Source organism: Solanum pennellii, chromosome 9 (assembly GCF_001406875.1).
Source record: "Solanum pennellii chromosome 9, SPENNV200".
NCBI classification, from domain to species: domain Eukaryota; kingdom Viridiplantae; phylum Streptophyta; class Magnoliopsida; order Solanales; family Solanaceae; genus Solanum; species Solanum pennellii.
The window spans coordinates 12,145,391-12,162,007 of NC_028645.1; the positions used below are offsets into that span (position 1 = coordinate 12,145,391).

Here is a 16,617-nt window from a genome sequence, read left to right on the forward strand (position 1 = left end):
TATTACTTTTGAAATTGAGTTTGGAGGGACTCCGTGGATGAAGAACTACCATTCCTTAGTTATGATTCTTCAAGAAATTGAGTGAAAAATCCTTGATTCTTCGAGCCCTAGCTTCAACTTTCCTCTTCTTCCTAGAGTTCTGGAGAGAGAAATTTTGGGAGAGGACATGAACTTTGGGAAATTATTTGGATGTTTGGAATTTATGACTTACCTTTGGTGAATTTGTCTTAAAAATAACTTATATACCCCTAAACTTACCCGAAATGACTTCACTTCAATTAAACTTAAATGTGAATATTGCAAAATAACCCTCACTTAAAGTGATTTGCCAGGTAACACGACCCACCTTCACGTGCCGCCAAGGGCACCACGGCCCGTGATGGTGCCCGTGGTCCTTTTACTAGTATGTATGCTACTTGATACAAGCACCCACAAGGTGAAGGCAACCCCACGAGCCTTCCACAGGTCGTGCTCTTCACCACGGGCCATGAAGTGGCTCGTGAAGGGTAGCCTTCCTTGGGGTAGTTTTGTGGGCTCACTGTCTCACCCACCACGGGTCGTGAAGACTCTCGTGGTCATGGTGGGAAGTGGCTAGGCACATTTTGGGCAGCCTTGTCCCCCTTGCCATGGCCATTGCCCTTTACTCTTGACGTTAACCTCAGTTTGGCTCTAGTTTAGCCTACTAATTTCCGAAGTGTTACATATTCACATATTGGCTGTCCATAGGCAGTGGCAAAAATGCCCACTAATGGCTCTGTTGTTGTCAACAGTTCTTTTCTTTTGAGAGAGAATTTTAGTGTTTTGTCCAAGTTGAAACTACTAGGGTTGACTCAATAGAAAAAGACTCTCCATTAATATCCCAAATATGATTCAATAAAGCGAAGCAACTCTTTTCTATTAGCTTTCTAACCTAAATAGATGACGTGATCTTTGCTAGCTTGGACATGTACACAGATTCCCACTCTTGTATATACCTACTTGAAATTTCTGGAGTTACTGTCTTAGAATTACAGTATAACACAATATGATAAGAAGATAATTAAGTCATACATAAAATCACATCTAAGTCCTGCATATCCAAAGTGACTAAATCTATCAAAGTATGAAAACCCATAAACACCACAAAATGTGAAAGATACACATGAGTCACGACCATTGACTCCCCAATTGGAGTAGAAACACGAATACGAGCATCAAGAACATGGCAAATCAAGCTAAGACCCAAGTTAAATTTAATAGATACATAAGAATATGTGGATCCATATAAAATAAAATAGAAACCATCTAGTCACAGACACGAATAGTACATGTTATTACAACATTAGATGTCTCGACCTCGGACTTTCCCAGGAAGCCGTAACAATGGGCCTTATCATATCAATCAGAGCAACCCCTCTAGATGGTTGTGTCGCTACCCTTCCCATGTTATCATTACCTATGCTTCGTTGACCTTTCTGATTGTTACCTCGCATACCATGTGGGTGTCCCTTACCATTGTCACCTCCACTTGTTGGAACTACACCCTTAGTCTGCTACTGCATCTGATTACATGCCTGTGTGAGAGGGCAATCCCTCTTTAAATGACCAAGATCACCACAATTGAAGCATTATCGGTCATAAGAGGGCCTGCTGGTGGAAGAATAAGAAGCTTCATGAGCTCTAGAAGCTAAATAACCCCTGAATGGCCACTTGTAGAAGCTGGATAGACTGACTAAATAGGACGAGCCAAATAAATTTGTTAATGATATCTAGAGTAATACCACCGAAGTTACCAATAGTCTTGAACTTCTTAGCTAATACCTTTGTTGAATGCCTTGAATCGGACCCGTTACAAACAGAAAGGACGGGGGGGGTCTCGCTGTTAGGGCGTAGCTTAGCACTATATATAGACGCTATGGCAAACCCTATTTTGTAATTCTGTTCTTGCCTCTCCATAATAAAACTGCTCTCCCTCTTCCCGTGGACGTAGCCAATTTGTTGGTGAACCACGTAAATCTGTTGTCTTGTTTTTCGCGTTTATATTTTCTCGTATTATCTCAAATTCCGCATAACAAATTGGTATCAGAGCCTCTCGGTTAATCGGTGTTCTTGGAGAATTCGAGATGTCTGCTTTGAACGTGAAAATCGACAAATTCACAGGGAGGAACAGTTTCAGTTTATGGCAGATCAAGATGCGGGCTTTGTTGAAACAGCAAGGTTTCTGGGCGCCGTTGTTGAAAGACAAGAACGCCGTCGTTACTCCTGAGATGGCGATTCTGGAGGAAAAGGCGCATTCGACGATCATGCTGTGTCTCGCGGATGACGTCATCACGGAAGTCTCGGATGAAGAGACTGCTGCTGGTCTGTGGTTGAAGCTGGAGAGTTTGTACATGACAAAATCTCTAACCAACAAGCTGCTTCTGAAACAACGTCTATTCGGTTTACGAATGGCTGAAGGTACACAACTCAGGGAACATTTAGAGCAATTGAATACTTTGTTATTAGAATTGCGTAATATCGATGTGAAGATCGAGGATGAAGATGCTGCCCTAATTCTGTTAGTATCTCTCCCAATGTCGTTTGAGAATTTTGTTCAATCGTTCATTGTTGGGAAAGATACTGTGTCGCTGGAAGAAGTCAGATCGGCCCTTCATAGCAGGGAATTACGGCATAAGGCTAACGGCACAAGTACGGACATACAGCCTTCCGGTCTGTTCACCAGTAGCGGAAAGGGAAGGAAAAACGGCGGAAAGAAAAATAAGCCGATGTCGAAGGGTGCAAAGCCAGATGATGTTTGTAATTACTGCAAGGAGAAGGGACATTGGAAATTTGATTGTCCGAAGAAGAAGAAGCAATCGGAAAAACAATCAGTTTCTGCTGCTGTTGCTGAAGAAGACACCAATTCTGAAGAAGACATTGCCCTAGTTGCGGATGAGCACACTCATCATTCAGATGTGTGGGTTCTCGATTCTGGGGCATCCTATCACATCTGTCCTAGGAGAGAGTGGTTCACGACTTATGAGCAGATAGACGGAGGCAGCATCTCGATGGCCAACAGTTCTGTCTGCAAGGTGGTTGGGACAGGCTCGATCAAGATAAGGACACATGACGGTAGCTTCTGCACATTGAACGAGGTCAGGCACGTTCCATTGATGACGAAAAATCTGATATCTCTCAGTTCTTTGGACAGCAAGGGATTCAGCTGGTCGGGAAAAGATGGAGTCTTGCGGGTCTGGAAGGGTTCAAATCTGATTCTGAAAGGTGTCATGCGTGGTACTTTGTATTTTCTACAAGGTTCCACGGTTACAGGTTCAGCCCATGTTGCATCGTCAGAAGTTCACCAGGAGGATATGACTAAGTTATGGCACATGAGACTTGGTCATATGGGTGAAAGAGGGATGCAAATTCTGTCAAAGGAGGATCTTCTTGCTGGTCATAAGGTTAAAAGCCTAGAGTTTTGTGAACATTGTGTCTTTGGAAAACTACATCGCAACAAGTTTCCAAAGGCCATTCACAGAACAAAAGGCACACTTGATTATATCCATTCTGATTGCTGGGGTCCATGCCGTGTTGAGTCTTTGGGAGGCTGCAGATTTTTTGTGTCCATGATTGATGACTACTCAAGGATGACTTGGGTGTACATGATGAAGCATAAAAGTGAAGCTTTCCAGAAGTTCAAGGAGTGGAAAATTTTGATGGAAAATCAAACAGGGAAGAAGATCAAGAGGTTGCGAACTGATAATGGGCTGGAATTCTGCTGGTCTGAATTTGATCAATTCTGTAAGGATGAAGGGATTGCTCGACATCGTACAGTCAGAAATACACCACAGCAGAACGGTGTAGCTGAGCGGATGAATCAAACACTTCTGGAGAGAGCAAGGTGCATGCTCTCTAATGCTGGGCTAGATAGAAGATTCTGGGCAGAAGCGGTTAGTACAGCTTGCTACTTGATTAACCGCGGACCACATACAGGCATACAGTGCAAAACACCTATGGAGATGTGGTCAGGAAAAGTTGCTGATTATTCAAATCTGAAAGCTTTTGGTTGTACGGCTTACTATCACGTCAGTGAAGGTAAGTTAGAACCAAGAGCTAAAAAGGGAGTATTTGTGGGCTACGGAGATGGAGTGAAAGGTTTCAGAATCTGGTCTCCAGCAGAAAAGAGGGTTATTATGAGCAGGAACGTTGTCTTTGATGAAAGTTCTCTGCTTAGAACCATTGTGAAGCCTACAACTACGTCAGAAACTGGGAGTCTTGATAAACAGGTGGAGTTTCAAGTCATTCAGAACGAGAGCGATTTGAAAGAACCTGAAGAGGAGGATCAAGAGCCACAGACAGAAACTGATATTCCAGAATCTATGCCATCAGATATCCATCGGAGTATAGCTCAAGATCGGCCAAGGAGGGTTGGAGTTCGGCCACCTACGAGGTATGGTTTTGAGGACATGGTGGGTTATGCACTGCAGGTTGCTGAAGAGGTAGATACATCTGAGCCGTCTACTTACAAAGAAGCCATTTTAAGTTCTGATTCTGAAAAATGGTTTGCCGCTATGGGAGATGAGATGGAGTCCCTACACAAGAATCAGACATGGGATCTGGTCATACAGCCTTCGGGGAGAAAGATTATTACTTGCAAATGGGTTTTCAAGAAGAAGGAAGGGATATCACCAGCAGAAGGAGTCAAGTATAAAGCCAGGGTTGTTGCCAGAGGTTTCAACCAAAGAGAGGGAGTGGACTACAATGAGATCTTCTCACCAGTGGTCAGACATACTTCCATCCGAGTGTTACTAGCGATTGTTACACATCAGAATCTGGAGCTTGAACAACTTGATGTGAAGACAGCGTTTCTACATGGAGAGTTGGAGGAAGAGATATACATGACTCAGCCGGATGGTTTCCAAGTTCCAGGGAAGGAAAATCACGTCTGCAAGTTGAAGAAGTCCTTATATGGACTTAAGCAGTCTCCAAGGCAGTGGTACAAAAGGTTTGACAGCTATATGGTGAAGTTGGGATATACTCGGAGCTCATATGATTGTTGTGTCTACTACAATAGGCTCAAGGATGATTCATTCATCTATCTGGTGCTTTATGTAGATGATATGCTGATAGCTGCAAAGAAGAAGTATGACATTCAGAAGCTGAAGGGTTTACTTAGTGCTGAGTTTGAGATGAAGGATCTGGGAGCCGCTCGGAAGATTCTAGGGATGGAGATCATTAGAGACAGAGAGAGAAGGAAACTTTTCTTGTCACAGAGAAGCTACATTCAGAAGGTCTTGGCGAGGTTTGGCATGTCTTCATCTAAGCCTATTGATACCCCCAGTGCTGCCAATATCCATCTCACTGCCATGTTCGCTCCACAGTCAGAAGAAGAGAAGGAGTATATGTCACGAGTCCCTTATGCCAGTGCCGTAGGAAGTTTGATGTATGCTATGGTCTGTACAAGGCCAGATTTAGCACATGCAGTCAGTGTAGTGAGCAGATTCATGGGACAACCAGGGAGAGAACATTGGCAGGCTGTGAAGAGAATTTTCCGGTACCTTAGAGGTACATCTGACGTTGGTCTCATTTATGGAGGTGATACTCAGTGCTTGGTTACTGGCTATTCTGATTCTGACTATGCTGGAGATGTTGACACAAGAAGATCGATGACTGGCTATGTGTTTACCCTTGGAGGATCTGTCGTCAGTTGGAAGGCAACTTTGCAACCTACAGTGACTTTGTCTACTACGGAAGCGGAGTACATGGCCTTGACAGAGGCTGCAAAAGAAGGGATTTGGCTGAAAGGGCTGGTTAGTGATCTTGGTCTGCATCATGATCAGGCTACGGTGTATTGTGACAGTTTGAGCGCAATTTGTCTAGCCAAGGATCAAGTCCATCATGAGAGAACCAAGCATATTGACGTAAGGTATCATTTTCTGAGAAGTGAGAAGAGAATCAAGGTGAAGAAAGTAGGAACTGCTGATAATCCTGCTGATATGTTCACAAAGCCGGTTCCACAGAGCAAGTTTCAACACTGTTTGGACTTGCTCAACATCAGAAGCTGTTAATTGCCCTGCGGGGCAACTCTGAGGAAGAGGGGGAGGCCTGGCACTATCATAGTGCGTCTGAAGAATCTGTTCGGAGAATTCAAGTCAAGGTGGAGATTTGTTGAATGCCTTGAATCGGACCCGTTACAAACAGAAATGACGGGGGTCTCGCTGTTAGGGCGTAGCTTAGCACTATATATAGACGCTATGGCAAACCCTATTTTGTAATTACTGTTCTTGCCTCTCCATAATAAAACTGCTCTCCCTCTTCCCGTGGACGTAGCCAATTTGTTGGTGAACCACGTAAATCTGTTGTCTTGTTTTTCGCGTTTATATTTTCTCGTATTATATCGAATTCCGCACAACAACCTTAGTTTGTCCAACCTACCCGGCCCCCTCCATTTTCTTTACCTAATCAGTCACCTCATTAAAATTCTTCCCTACATATTTCATGTGAATAGATAGAACTTGTAAATTAGTATTCGGGCTTTTAACAAACAAATGAATCCTCTCCTTCCCAGTGCCCAATAGTTGGGTAGCATAGCGAGATAATACATGAAATTTAGCCTCGTAAGATTCAACAGACATGCTACCATGCTTAAGGACTGGAAACTCACCATTCGTGCTATCTTGAGAGTATATATTTTTCTAGAAACATGACATGAAACTGTGCCCAAGTCATCGGAGGCAAACCTAACGAATGACACTCCACATGAGATCTCCACCACTGGTTAGGATCACCATACAACTGAAAAGCAAAAAACTCTACTTCATGTTGTTGCACAATACCCAACTTATGGAATCTCCCGAAACAATTCAGAATAAACTCAAACACATCCTCATTCTCTGTACCATGAAACTTAGCTAGTGGAAGTTATTGTACCATGAAACTAGCAAACCAACAATTAACTAGGATTTATTCAAAAATTAAAGCAGTAAAATAAAGTTACTACCAATTAAATGTATTAAATCCACTAATTTTTGGGGAAAATCAATAAGACAGAAAAAAGAGATTTGAAGTATAACATAGAAATCGACCACAAAATCCAAATTGTAACCTAAATAAATGAAGATTACATCTTATAGCAATTGTCACTTTGTCAGTTTATGACTTATATACAATTGCCATATATACCACTTACAATTTTGGATTTCAACAAAAATCACAAAGAGAAAAAAAAGAAGACAGCCCCACATGCAAACGGTTTGGTCCATATTCATGTCATATGGGACTATAGTCTAAATAAAGAAAAAAAACATTTACAAAATCCAAAATTTCTTTTTAACTATTAGTAGTTATTAAAAATATATGCATAAAGAAGTTCATTCCAAACATCAGGTACTCCAGGAAGACACCAATGTATGCAATCAGCATAACTACTTGGATTTGCCATTTGTTGTTCAGTAAGAGAATCCCATTGTTTTCTATAGATTGAAGGGTGGCCTTCTTTTCTATACTCTGATAGTTGTGTTATGTTGAGTAAATGAACATTTAATCCTCTATGTTTGAGTTCATCCATAGTTGATTCAACTATTTTCATCATCTTTGGATCCGATCCATTTCCTTGGTATCCCTCTTCTTCTATTAATTCCTTTTCACTATAACAATTTTTCCCTTTTGCTTTGCCCCATTCTTCAGCCCTGTTGATTGATACAAAGATATTAAAAAACTTATGTTGTTGATTCAATGTCGATGGGGCGAATGAACGATCCTTTGATTTATGAGCGAGGGTGTTTTAGTAAGTTTATAAGTCGGTCAAACCAGCTTACATATATAAGATTGATGTTTAAAAAAGTACAGACAAAGATGTTTAACCTTTGGGGTCTTAAACTTAAAGTATGTGGAATGCATCAAAATGTATTTTACTCTTATGATCATAAATATGTCATCTAAAAAATTAAAATTAAAAATTATTAAATATAAATGAATAAACAAATGTAGAACAAACAAACTGAAAATGAGAGAGCAGTGCTTTTGAAATAATTAAATTTTTAAAAGGTGGTGGTCCCTTTAAAATAGAGACAGTTTTCCATAAAGAGTTAGAAAATGTTGGTAATTATAATTTAGTTAGTTTTTTAAAATAAAGAGATAATACATAAATACTTCCTGAACCTATATCCGAAATCTCAGACACACATTTATACTATACTAAGGTCCTATTAACCCCCTAAACTTATTTCATATATAACTTTCTATAATACCCCTTTTGGGCCTACGTGGCATTATATTGTGGACCCAATGATGATTGAATTTTTTATTCAAGTTAGTGTTACGTAGATCGAAAAGCGGTAGAAAATTATTTAAAAATAAGTTTAGGGAGTAATAAAACCTTAGTATAGTATAAGTGTGTCTCTGAGATTTCAGGCATAGTTTGAGGGGTTACTTGTGCTTTTTCCCTAAAATAAACTCAATTTTTAAATGAGGATCACAAGTCTCACTTAAACATTCTTAGATACCAAACGAGATGATTCGATTAAATGGTCACTCAATTAAATAGTTATTAATATTTTAAAAAATCATTTCTTTTTTGTTACAGAAAATTAAAATCAAAAAGATATTTCTTTTGAAATAATAAATATTAGTTAAGTAATCATATAAGAATCAAGCCAATGCAAAACTCTAAAACTTGTGGTTGCATACTTGACATTTGTAACTAATTTGTATGGATAGAAAAAGTAAAACTATTTGTGTTCCACTTTATGGATGGAAAAAGTAAAACTAATTAGGTTAAGAGATAAATTACCTTTCATGAACTGGTGACATGCTCATGAAGAATAATTGGGTTTTGGTGCGATTGACATGAATTTCCAACCAATCAGCCCAAGCCTTTAAAGCCATTTCGTAGCTCCGTAACATTTTTACTTCTTTGTAAATTCCATCAGACTTCTCAAATGAACCCCATCTAAGATGAATAATGATAGATTATTATAATTGAAAAGCCAGTAAATATTTATTACACATAACTTTGATAAAGAGAAGCATTAAAAACGCTCCTAAATTTTTTGTACTAATATTAAATTCATTCTTAAACTATTGATAGCTTAAAAATACTCATTTACTTGACTAACTAAACTTAAATACACCTGACTTTGCAACATGAGTGAATATACCCCTAAACTATCGCCAAGTTTAGGAGTGTTTTAAAGATTGTCAATAGTTTAAGGACGAAACTAATAATTTGTATCAAGTTCGAAGTGTTTTCAATACTTCTCGGTCTCCTAGATAGAATAACATTTAGGGCTTGTTTGTCTAGGGAATAAGTTATCCCGGAATTAATTATTATGAGATTAGTTTGCACCCTTAATAGAGATAAAAATAACATTACTACCTCGAATAAACTCCTCTTAAAATTAAGAGTAACTTTCACATATAGCAAACATAAAGTTCATATTTATATGTTATAACTATAGCTTGCATAATTGCGCTCTATAACGAACATAAATATGTATATTTCACTATACATATACAAAAAAAAGAATTGCATAATTCGCTATACATATACAAAAGAAAGTAACTGCATACAAAAGATCAATTGTATAATCTGTGTATATATAAAACGAGAAAGAGAGAAAGACAAAAGAAAATTGGGCAAAGAAATACTTTTATTGTATAATTATAAGTGTATAGGATGAAAATATATGTATTTGAATGTGTATATATATAATTTTCTCTTGTTTTATATAAACAGAAATACAATTTATACATTTTGTTTTTGTATGTATAAGCGAGAGAGGCGAGGGTGGCGAGCGACATCTAGGAGAGTAACGAGCGAGATTTGAAAGATGGAAACAAAAATATATGTATATATGTAATTTCCTCTCGCTTTATATAAACATAAATACATTTTATACATTTGTGTTTATATAAAAGCAAGAGAGAGAGCGAGACTGCCACCAAAACGAGAGTGGTGAATGAAATTCCACCGGATAGAGAAGTTTTGAATGATATAATTAATGGTTGGTAAGTTTTGAGTGATACTCACAAGACTTTGATATGGGGGCGTCTCCACCAAAGATAAGTATTGAAGACAATAAAATCAGCATTAGTCCAACGACTACCATGTTTTTCAATTGAATTTGCTCTAACAATTCTCTCAGGGAGACGATGGTGCACTGGATCATCTGAGTTTGATTCCACCAACAATGGCTCCCAGTAGAATTCTATTGTTGCATTATAATCCTAATCATCAACAAAAAAAAAACGAATAAATATTCATAATTTTTCTCAGCGTTTTAATTTGTTTATCTAGTTTTGATCAGATAAGAAATTTAATAAAATTAAAGAAGAATTGAATCTTGCAATTTCAAACTAAAAATGTATAATGTATAAAAATATCCTTAATCTTGTGATCTTAAATATGTATAATATAAAAAGTTATAATTAAAATATTACCATATTATTCTTTTTTGAATAAGACAAAAACAAAAAGGAAAATGCACAAGTACACATTCAACCTATGCCCGAAATCTCATAGACACACTTATATTATAATAAGGTCCTATTACCCCTGAACTTATTTTATAAGTAATTTTTTATCAATTTTCGACCTACGTGGCACTAGCTTGAAAAAAAAAAGTCGATCAGTGTTGGGCCCACAAGATAGTGTCACGTAAGCCGAAAAGTGGTAGAAAATTATTAATAAAATAAGTTCAGGAGATAATAGGACCTTAGTATAGTATAAGTGAGTCTCTGAGATTTCGAACATAGGTTCAGAAGGTACTTGTGCATTATCCCAAAAAAAAATAAGAAAAATAAATTGAAACCAGATACAAAGTTAACGTGGAAGTAAAGGTCAAAACTTAGATTCATAACCACGCATAAAATAGTTGTCGATTAGATAATTGTACCTTAATTAAATTAAGATAATATTCTAAGTTAACTTTGCAGCAAAGCCAACTATGACCATCTGACTATTAAACTATCTTTGTCTTTTGAAACTTTTAATCATTTGATTGGACTTTCACCCTAATTTAATGAGTAAGTTTTTTATATCCTAAACTTTGAAAAATTAAGGTTTATTATATATTGCTCTAACAGAAGTTGTGGTCAAACCATTAATATTTTGAACATATGACTAGTAAAAATTATAGGACGAATGAATTAAGTCTTAATCTTGTTTCTTTTGTGGGCTAAACATTGAGATTATTTATGCAATTGGCTAATAAATTGCAGTATCATTTCTTATAAATTTCTACTTTTGTCCCTTGGTAGACTAGGAAGTTATTGATCATCTACTAAAAATTATATTATTTATTAACCTAACAAAATTAAACAGCAAAGTGAAATTTGTAAATTATTGGGCAGTTCTTTGTACTTTCTCTGTCACAAATTTATATGATTTATTTGAGTTAATACGAAATTTAAGAATGAAAAAAAATTAAAACTTATGATTTAAAATAAATCATTAATATTTGTGTGATGACAAATCATTCAGTAAAGGTATAAAATGAACATTTTAAAGTTAAATTGTTATTAAATATAAAAATGTATCTTTCTTTTTTTAACTGATTATGAAAGAAAATGAGTCACATAAATTGAGAAGACCGGAATAATTGGTAAGAATTAGAAAAGAATGAAATATTAGTTTAGACTTACTTTAACTTTGAAAATGATCAAGGAAGTATTGTATCTGTAATTCATTGATTTAAGGGAAGAATCATGAATTGCTGTATCTATCAAGCAAACCATTGAAACCCATTGGCCTCTATTAAGTGAATCTCCCACGAACACAAGTCTTTTATTCCTCAATTTCTCCAACAATTTTGTTGCATTGAACCTTTTTTAACACCAAAAACATTCCACCCAAAGCTCAAATATACTATATCCAAAAATAACAAAAAAGAACAATTAACCTATATAAAAGTTGTTCACTCAGTCATTTAAACTAAAAATAGCCGATAAATGTATAAGTCATGTATAATCAGTATATAATTCATGTATACCATTAAGAAAATAAACCATGAATCTGACTGGCTATTTTGTGAAAAATACCCCCCAAAAAAACATATCATGGTCACTAATTGCATATGTATTTCAATGAGACAAAACTAAACATAAAAACAAAACTATAGCTAAACTCTACTTTACAAACTCTTTTATAGAAGTGTCACTCCCATGTGTTTTCCCTATTTATCAACTACTTTTTAATTACTTTTATATATACCCTAAAAATATGTATAAAACTTTGTACACTATCAAGCCTTATACATTAACTATCATAACCATAAAGAGCGTGAATAGTAACATGGATAATAAGACAAGTTACCTGCTATAACCTGTATTGATAACTTTGTTTTGACCTGTCAACCTATCGTATCGTAACCCTCCTTTATTTAACTTTCAGACATGCATGTTATACTATGCATAGACGAATTATATAATACTAACATGAAAAAGAAATAGTCTTTTTTTTTATCATGAATTGAAAGTAAAGGGGGGGAAACCTTGGAATATCACATTGATGAGGTTGCCACCTCCAATGTTGGTAGTTCAAGTCCTTTCTTCCAAACTTTTGACAAGCTAATTGATCAGACATGAACTTACAATCTTGTTCCTTATATAGAGGATAAGACTTGTTATCAAAAATCCACTTCCCAGAAAACAAATTACACTTACTATTATTTGAAGAAGAATACATTAATGACTCCTCATTTTCCTTTCTCCTACCTGAATTACTATTACTCTTATCTTCAAACAATAATTTTCCACTCTCACCAGTCAAGTAAACCACTCCGGCTACGAGCGAGACGATTAAAAGAACAATAAGGGAATGGAAACTACATTTGATATCCCAAATGGGAGAACTTGTTGTTGATGGAACAGAAACTAGTAATTGGTGACTTTTAGCCATGAGATGTTACTAATTTTGTTCTTCAATATTATTGTGATTGAGGAGTCTAGCTATATATGTATGTAAATTAATTGTTTTCTAAGGATTAGCGCGTTTGGTGAGAATGAACTTTCAAGGTTTGTTAAATGTTAAACAATTTGGGATATGGAGTAAGTGGAACTACATTCTTGGTAGTTCAGCTAAAGTAACATGGTCAAGTTACTTCAAAGTCATGCTTTTCCCAGATTTACTATATTGCCCATCTAATTAATTATTTATTAGATCAAAAATTCATAATTTCAAGAAATTAAAATTAGGATATGGAATTCATTGTAGTGGGTATAAAATAATACGGTATCCATTTATGTGGCATTTTTTAATTAGTCGAATAGTCTAAGTTTGATTGTATTTTCTGGCATGAAATCCTTAAAAATTTAAACAAAATTAAATATATTCGGAAACTATTTAAGAAGTTATATAAGTCACAGTAATTATAAAAATATAAAATATTTAGAAAATGTATGAAAATATAAAGACTTGTTTGAATATCGAAATCTGAAAAGTGTCACATAAATTAAAGCGGGGAATAATAAAAAAAAGTAGTGGGTATAAAACAAAAACGGGTGATCAAGGTTTGGGGGTCAGAGCTATTCCGTTGACTATGGATTCGATAAAATTGAGTAATTTTTGTTCAGATTTTGAATTTTTTAGAAGAAATTCATTGAATATAAACCATTATTACTTTTAAATTCAATAACTTAAAAGAAATAAAATTTTAAATTTACAACTTTAAATTCTAACGCCGTTAGATCAAGTTTTATCCTCCTAATCAAACCAAGCAATTAGCTCAACAGTTACGGGCATACAATTATATGCATTATGAGAAGCAAATACTCAAGTTTATCCAAAAAGAAAAAAGAAAGAATATCCTAAAGTTCAAAGAGCAGTAGAGAATTCTTTCTATTTTTAGATTATTAAAAATTTAGAATATCATTTTATATTTCCATATATAGAATATCGTTTGTTATTTGGTCCCTTATTTAGGAAGTTTCATCATAGCAACGAAAAGTAATCTTAAAACTTGAAAAGTGGCATCATTAAATATGAAAAAGAAAAAGTTCTTTGATAGTAATGCTTTGATGTAAAGATTGGTTCATCTTTTTTTTATTTAGAATCTGAGAATATTTATTAATTTTTTTAAAAAAATATTTGAAAATCAACGATTGACCATAAAAATTTTAAACATTGTTTAAAGTTGTTTTTGAAATTTGGAAACACTCATAATCCTATTTTTACTGTCACTATATTTTTCTTTTTCAAATTTTACCCGAACAGTAATGTTAAACTCCATTTTCCCTCGTGGCTTTCTTTCTAATTCTCACTTTCAAACAACTGATGAATTTAATAAAATGTAAATTATATTTTATGTTCTTTAAAAAAAAAATCATATTTGTATACTTGAGTATGTTTTTGGTTACTCTTTAGCTATTGAAACTCGATGGCATTAGTTAAATGATTGTTCTACTAAGGCATAATACATAAATATATCATTTAACTTGGTTTCGAATTATATTTATGTCCTTCAACTTTGAGTGTGCACAATCATACACTTAAACTTGTATAAAATTGAACAAATAGACACACATGTCTTGCATGTCATCCTAAATATTATTTTTCGTCCTACGTGTATTTTGTCATGTAGGACTCATGTGTTTATTTATTTAAAAGTTAGATAGTTAAAGTGCTTGTTTGTACATTATGAAAGTTGAAGGTCAAAATTAAAATTTAAAGTCAAATTTAAGATCTAATATATGTATCATGCCTTCTACTAAATATACTAAATGTACACAATTGTGTCAAAATTTTGTATTAGATAATTCCTTTTTTTTAGATAATTCTACATTGAAATCTAATGAAACAGTCCAAAAGGTTGATTTGCTTTTGGGGTAGCTAGCTTCTTTTGTAAGTTGTTTTTACCGATAAAATAAAGATAGTGTTACATATCCTTTTTACATGTTAGACATAATTAAACTTTTATTTTTATTTCGAAGGTGGTTGACGCCTAGTACTCCTTTTGGTTTAAGATAAGATAAAATATGATTTGTAATATTGTTCTAGTTAAGATAATTATTGAAAGATGACATGATAATTAGTGTCAAAATTAGAGGGCTGTTTTAGGTATAGAAAACCAAATTATCATGGTCTACCAGGATTTTATTATTGATTTGTTAATGAATTGAACGATTTGGATGGCAGATTAGGTAAGGAGTAGTTAATATCTCTAAATCCAGATTAATGATCACATGAAGGCTCCCTTTGACCATAATTAATTTTTTTTGTTAAATCCCTCTCCTCCATTCTTAAATACTTGTCATATTTTTTATTTTTACGTCATATAAAATATAAATTAACTGTCTACCGTACATGGAAAGTACCTGTGTATATATAATCAATATATATATATAAAGGAGGATCATAGAGGAGCTGATGTGGCACCTCTCTATGGCCTCCATTTCAATTTCTTTTTTTCCTTCTTTTTTTATTTTTTAACATTCTTTTCATTAAATAATTTGTTTATTAATTAAAAAATTCAATCATATTTATTATTCTAATTATACCTAATAAGTTACAACAAAACCTCCATCTATTTACATTCCCTACTTTAATAATATGTCTCTTCAACTTATTTTTAATTATTCTTATGGTTTACACAAACTATAAATAACAACTATCTATGTTGATTATTCTCATTTTCTCATTCTTTCTTTTTATTAGTATAGTTTTTTCCTCTTTTACATTTTTTTTCTTCATCTTTTTCATCAATCTTGTACTTAATAAGTTCACCATATGATCTTCATATTGATAAAGAACATAGATATATTCTTCAAGATTCATCAAATTGATGTTGCATTAGTTTGGTATAAGTTTATGAAAATGAAGAATGAATCATAATTATTTCAAGATTTCATCAAGAAGATGGTCATATTAGTAAAAAAGTTTGAATGATTTCCAAATATTTTGAAGATTAATTTATTCATGTATTCTTTTGATTATATTTTTTTAATTAGATATATAATTTCATGTTAAATTAGAATTTTCAATCAATCAATATATATATATAAAGGAGGATCATAGAGGAGCTGATGTGGCACCTCTCTATGGCCTCCATTTCAATTTCTCTTTTTCCTTCTTTTTTTATTTTTTTACATTTCTTTTCATTAAATAATTTGTTTATTAATTAAAAAATTCAATCATATTTATTATTCTAATTATACCTAATAAGTTACAACAAAACCTCCATCTATTTACATTCCATACTTTAATAATATGTCTCTTCAACTTATTTTTAATTATTCTTATGGTTTACACAAACTATAAATAACAACTATCTATGTTCAATGATTATTCTCATTTTCTCATTCTTTCTTTTTATTAGTATAGTTTTTTCCTCTTTTACATTTTTTTTCTTCATCTTTTTCATCAATCTTGTACTTAATAAGTTCACCATATGATCTTCATATTGATAAAGATCATAGATATATTCTTCAAGATTCATCAAAATGATGTTGCATTAGTTTGGTATAAGTTTATGAAAATGAAGAAGGAATCATAATTATTTCAAGATTTCATCAAGAAGATGGTCATATTAGTAAAAAAGTTTGAATGATTTCCAAATATTTTGAAGATTAATTTATTCATGTATTCTTTTGATTATATTTTTTTAATTAGATATATAATTTCATGTTAAATTAGAATTTTCAATCAATCAATATATATATATA

General features: G+C 34.0%; 1 protein-coding gene across 1 annotated transcript; it reads right to left on the reverse strand.

The window, feature by feature from the left end:
- Positions 1–7,038: 7,038 nt before the first annotated feature.
- On the reverse strand, positions 7,039–12,870 carry LOC107029700 (protein trichome birefringence-like 34). The gene is made up of 5 exons (XM_015231139.2): positions 12,450–12,870; positions 11,602–11,782; positions 9,989–10,185; positions 8,750–8,908; positions 7,039–7,646 (listed from the first exon to the last, which is right to left on the reverse strand). Exons 1-5 carry the CDS (start codon positions 12,854–12,856, stop codon positions 7,295–7,297), a joined length of 1,296 nt encoding a protein of 431 aa, XP_015086625.1. The 5' UTR covers positions 12,857–12,870; the 3' UTR covers positions 7,039–7,294.
- Between the last annotated feature and the right edge of the window lie 3,747 nt (positions 12,871–16,617).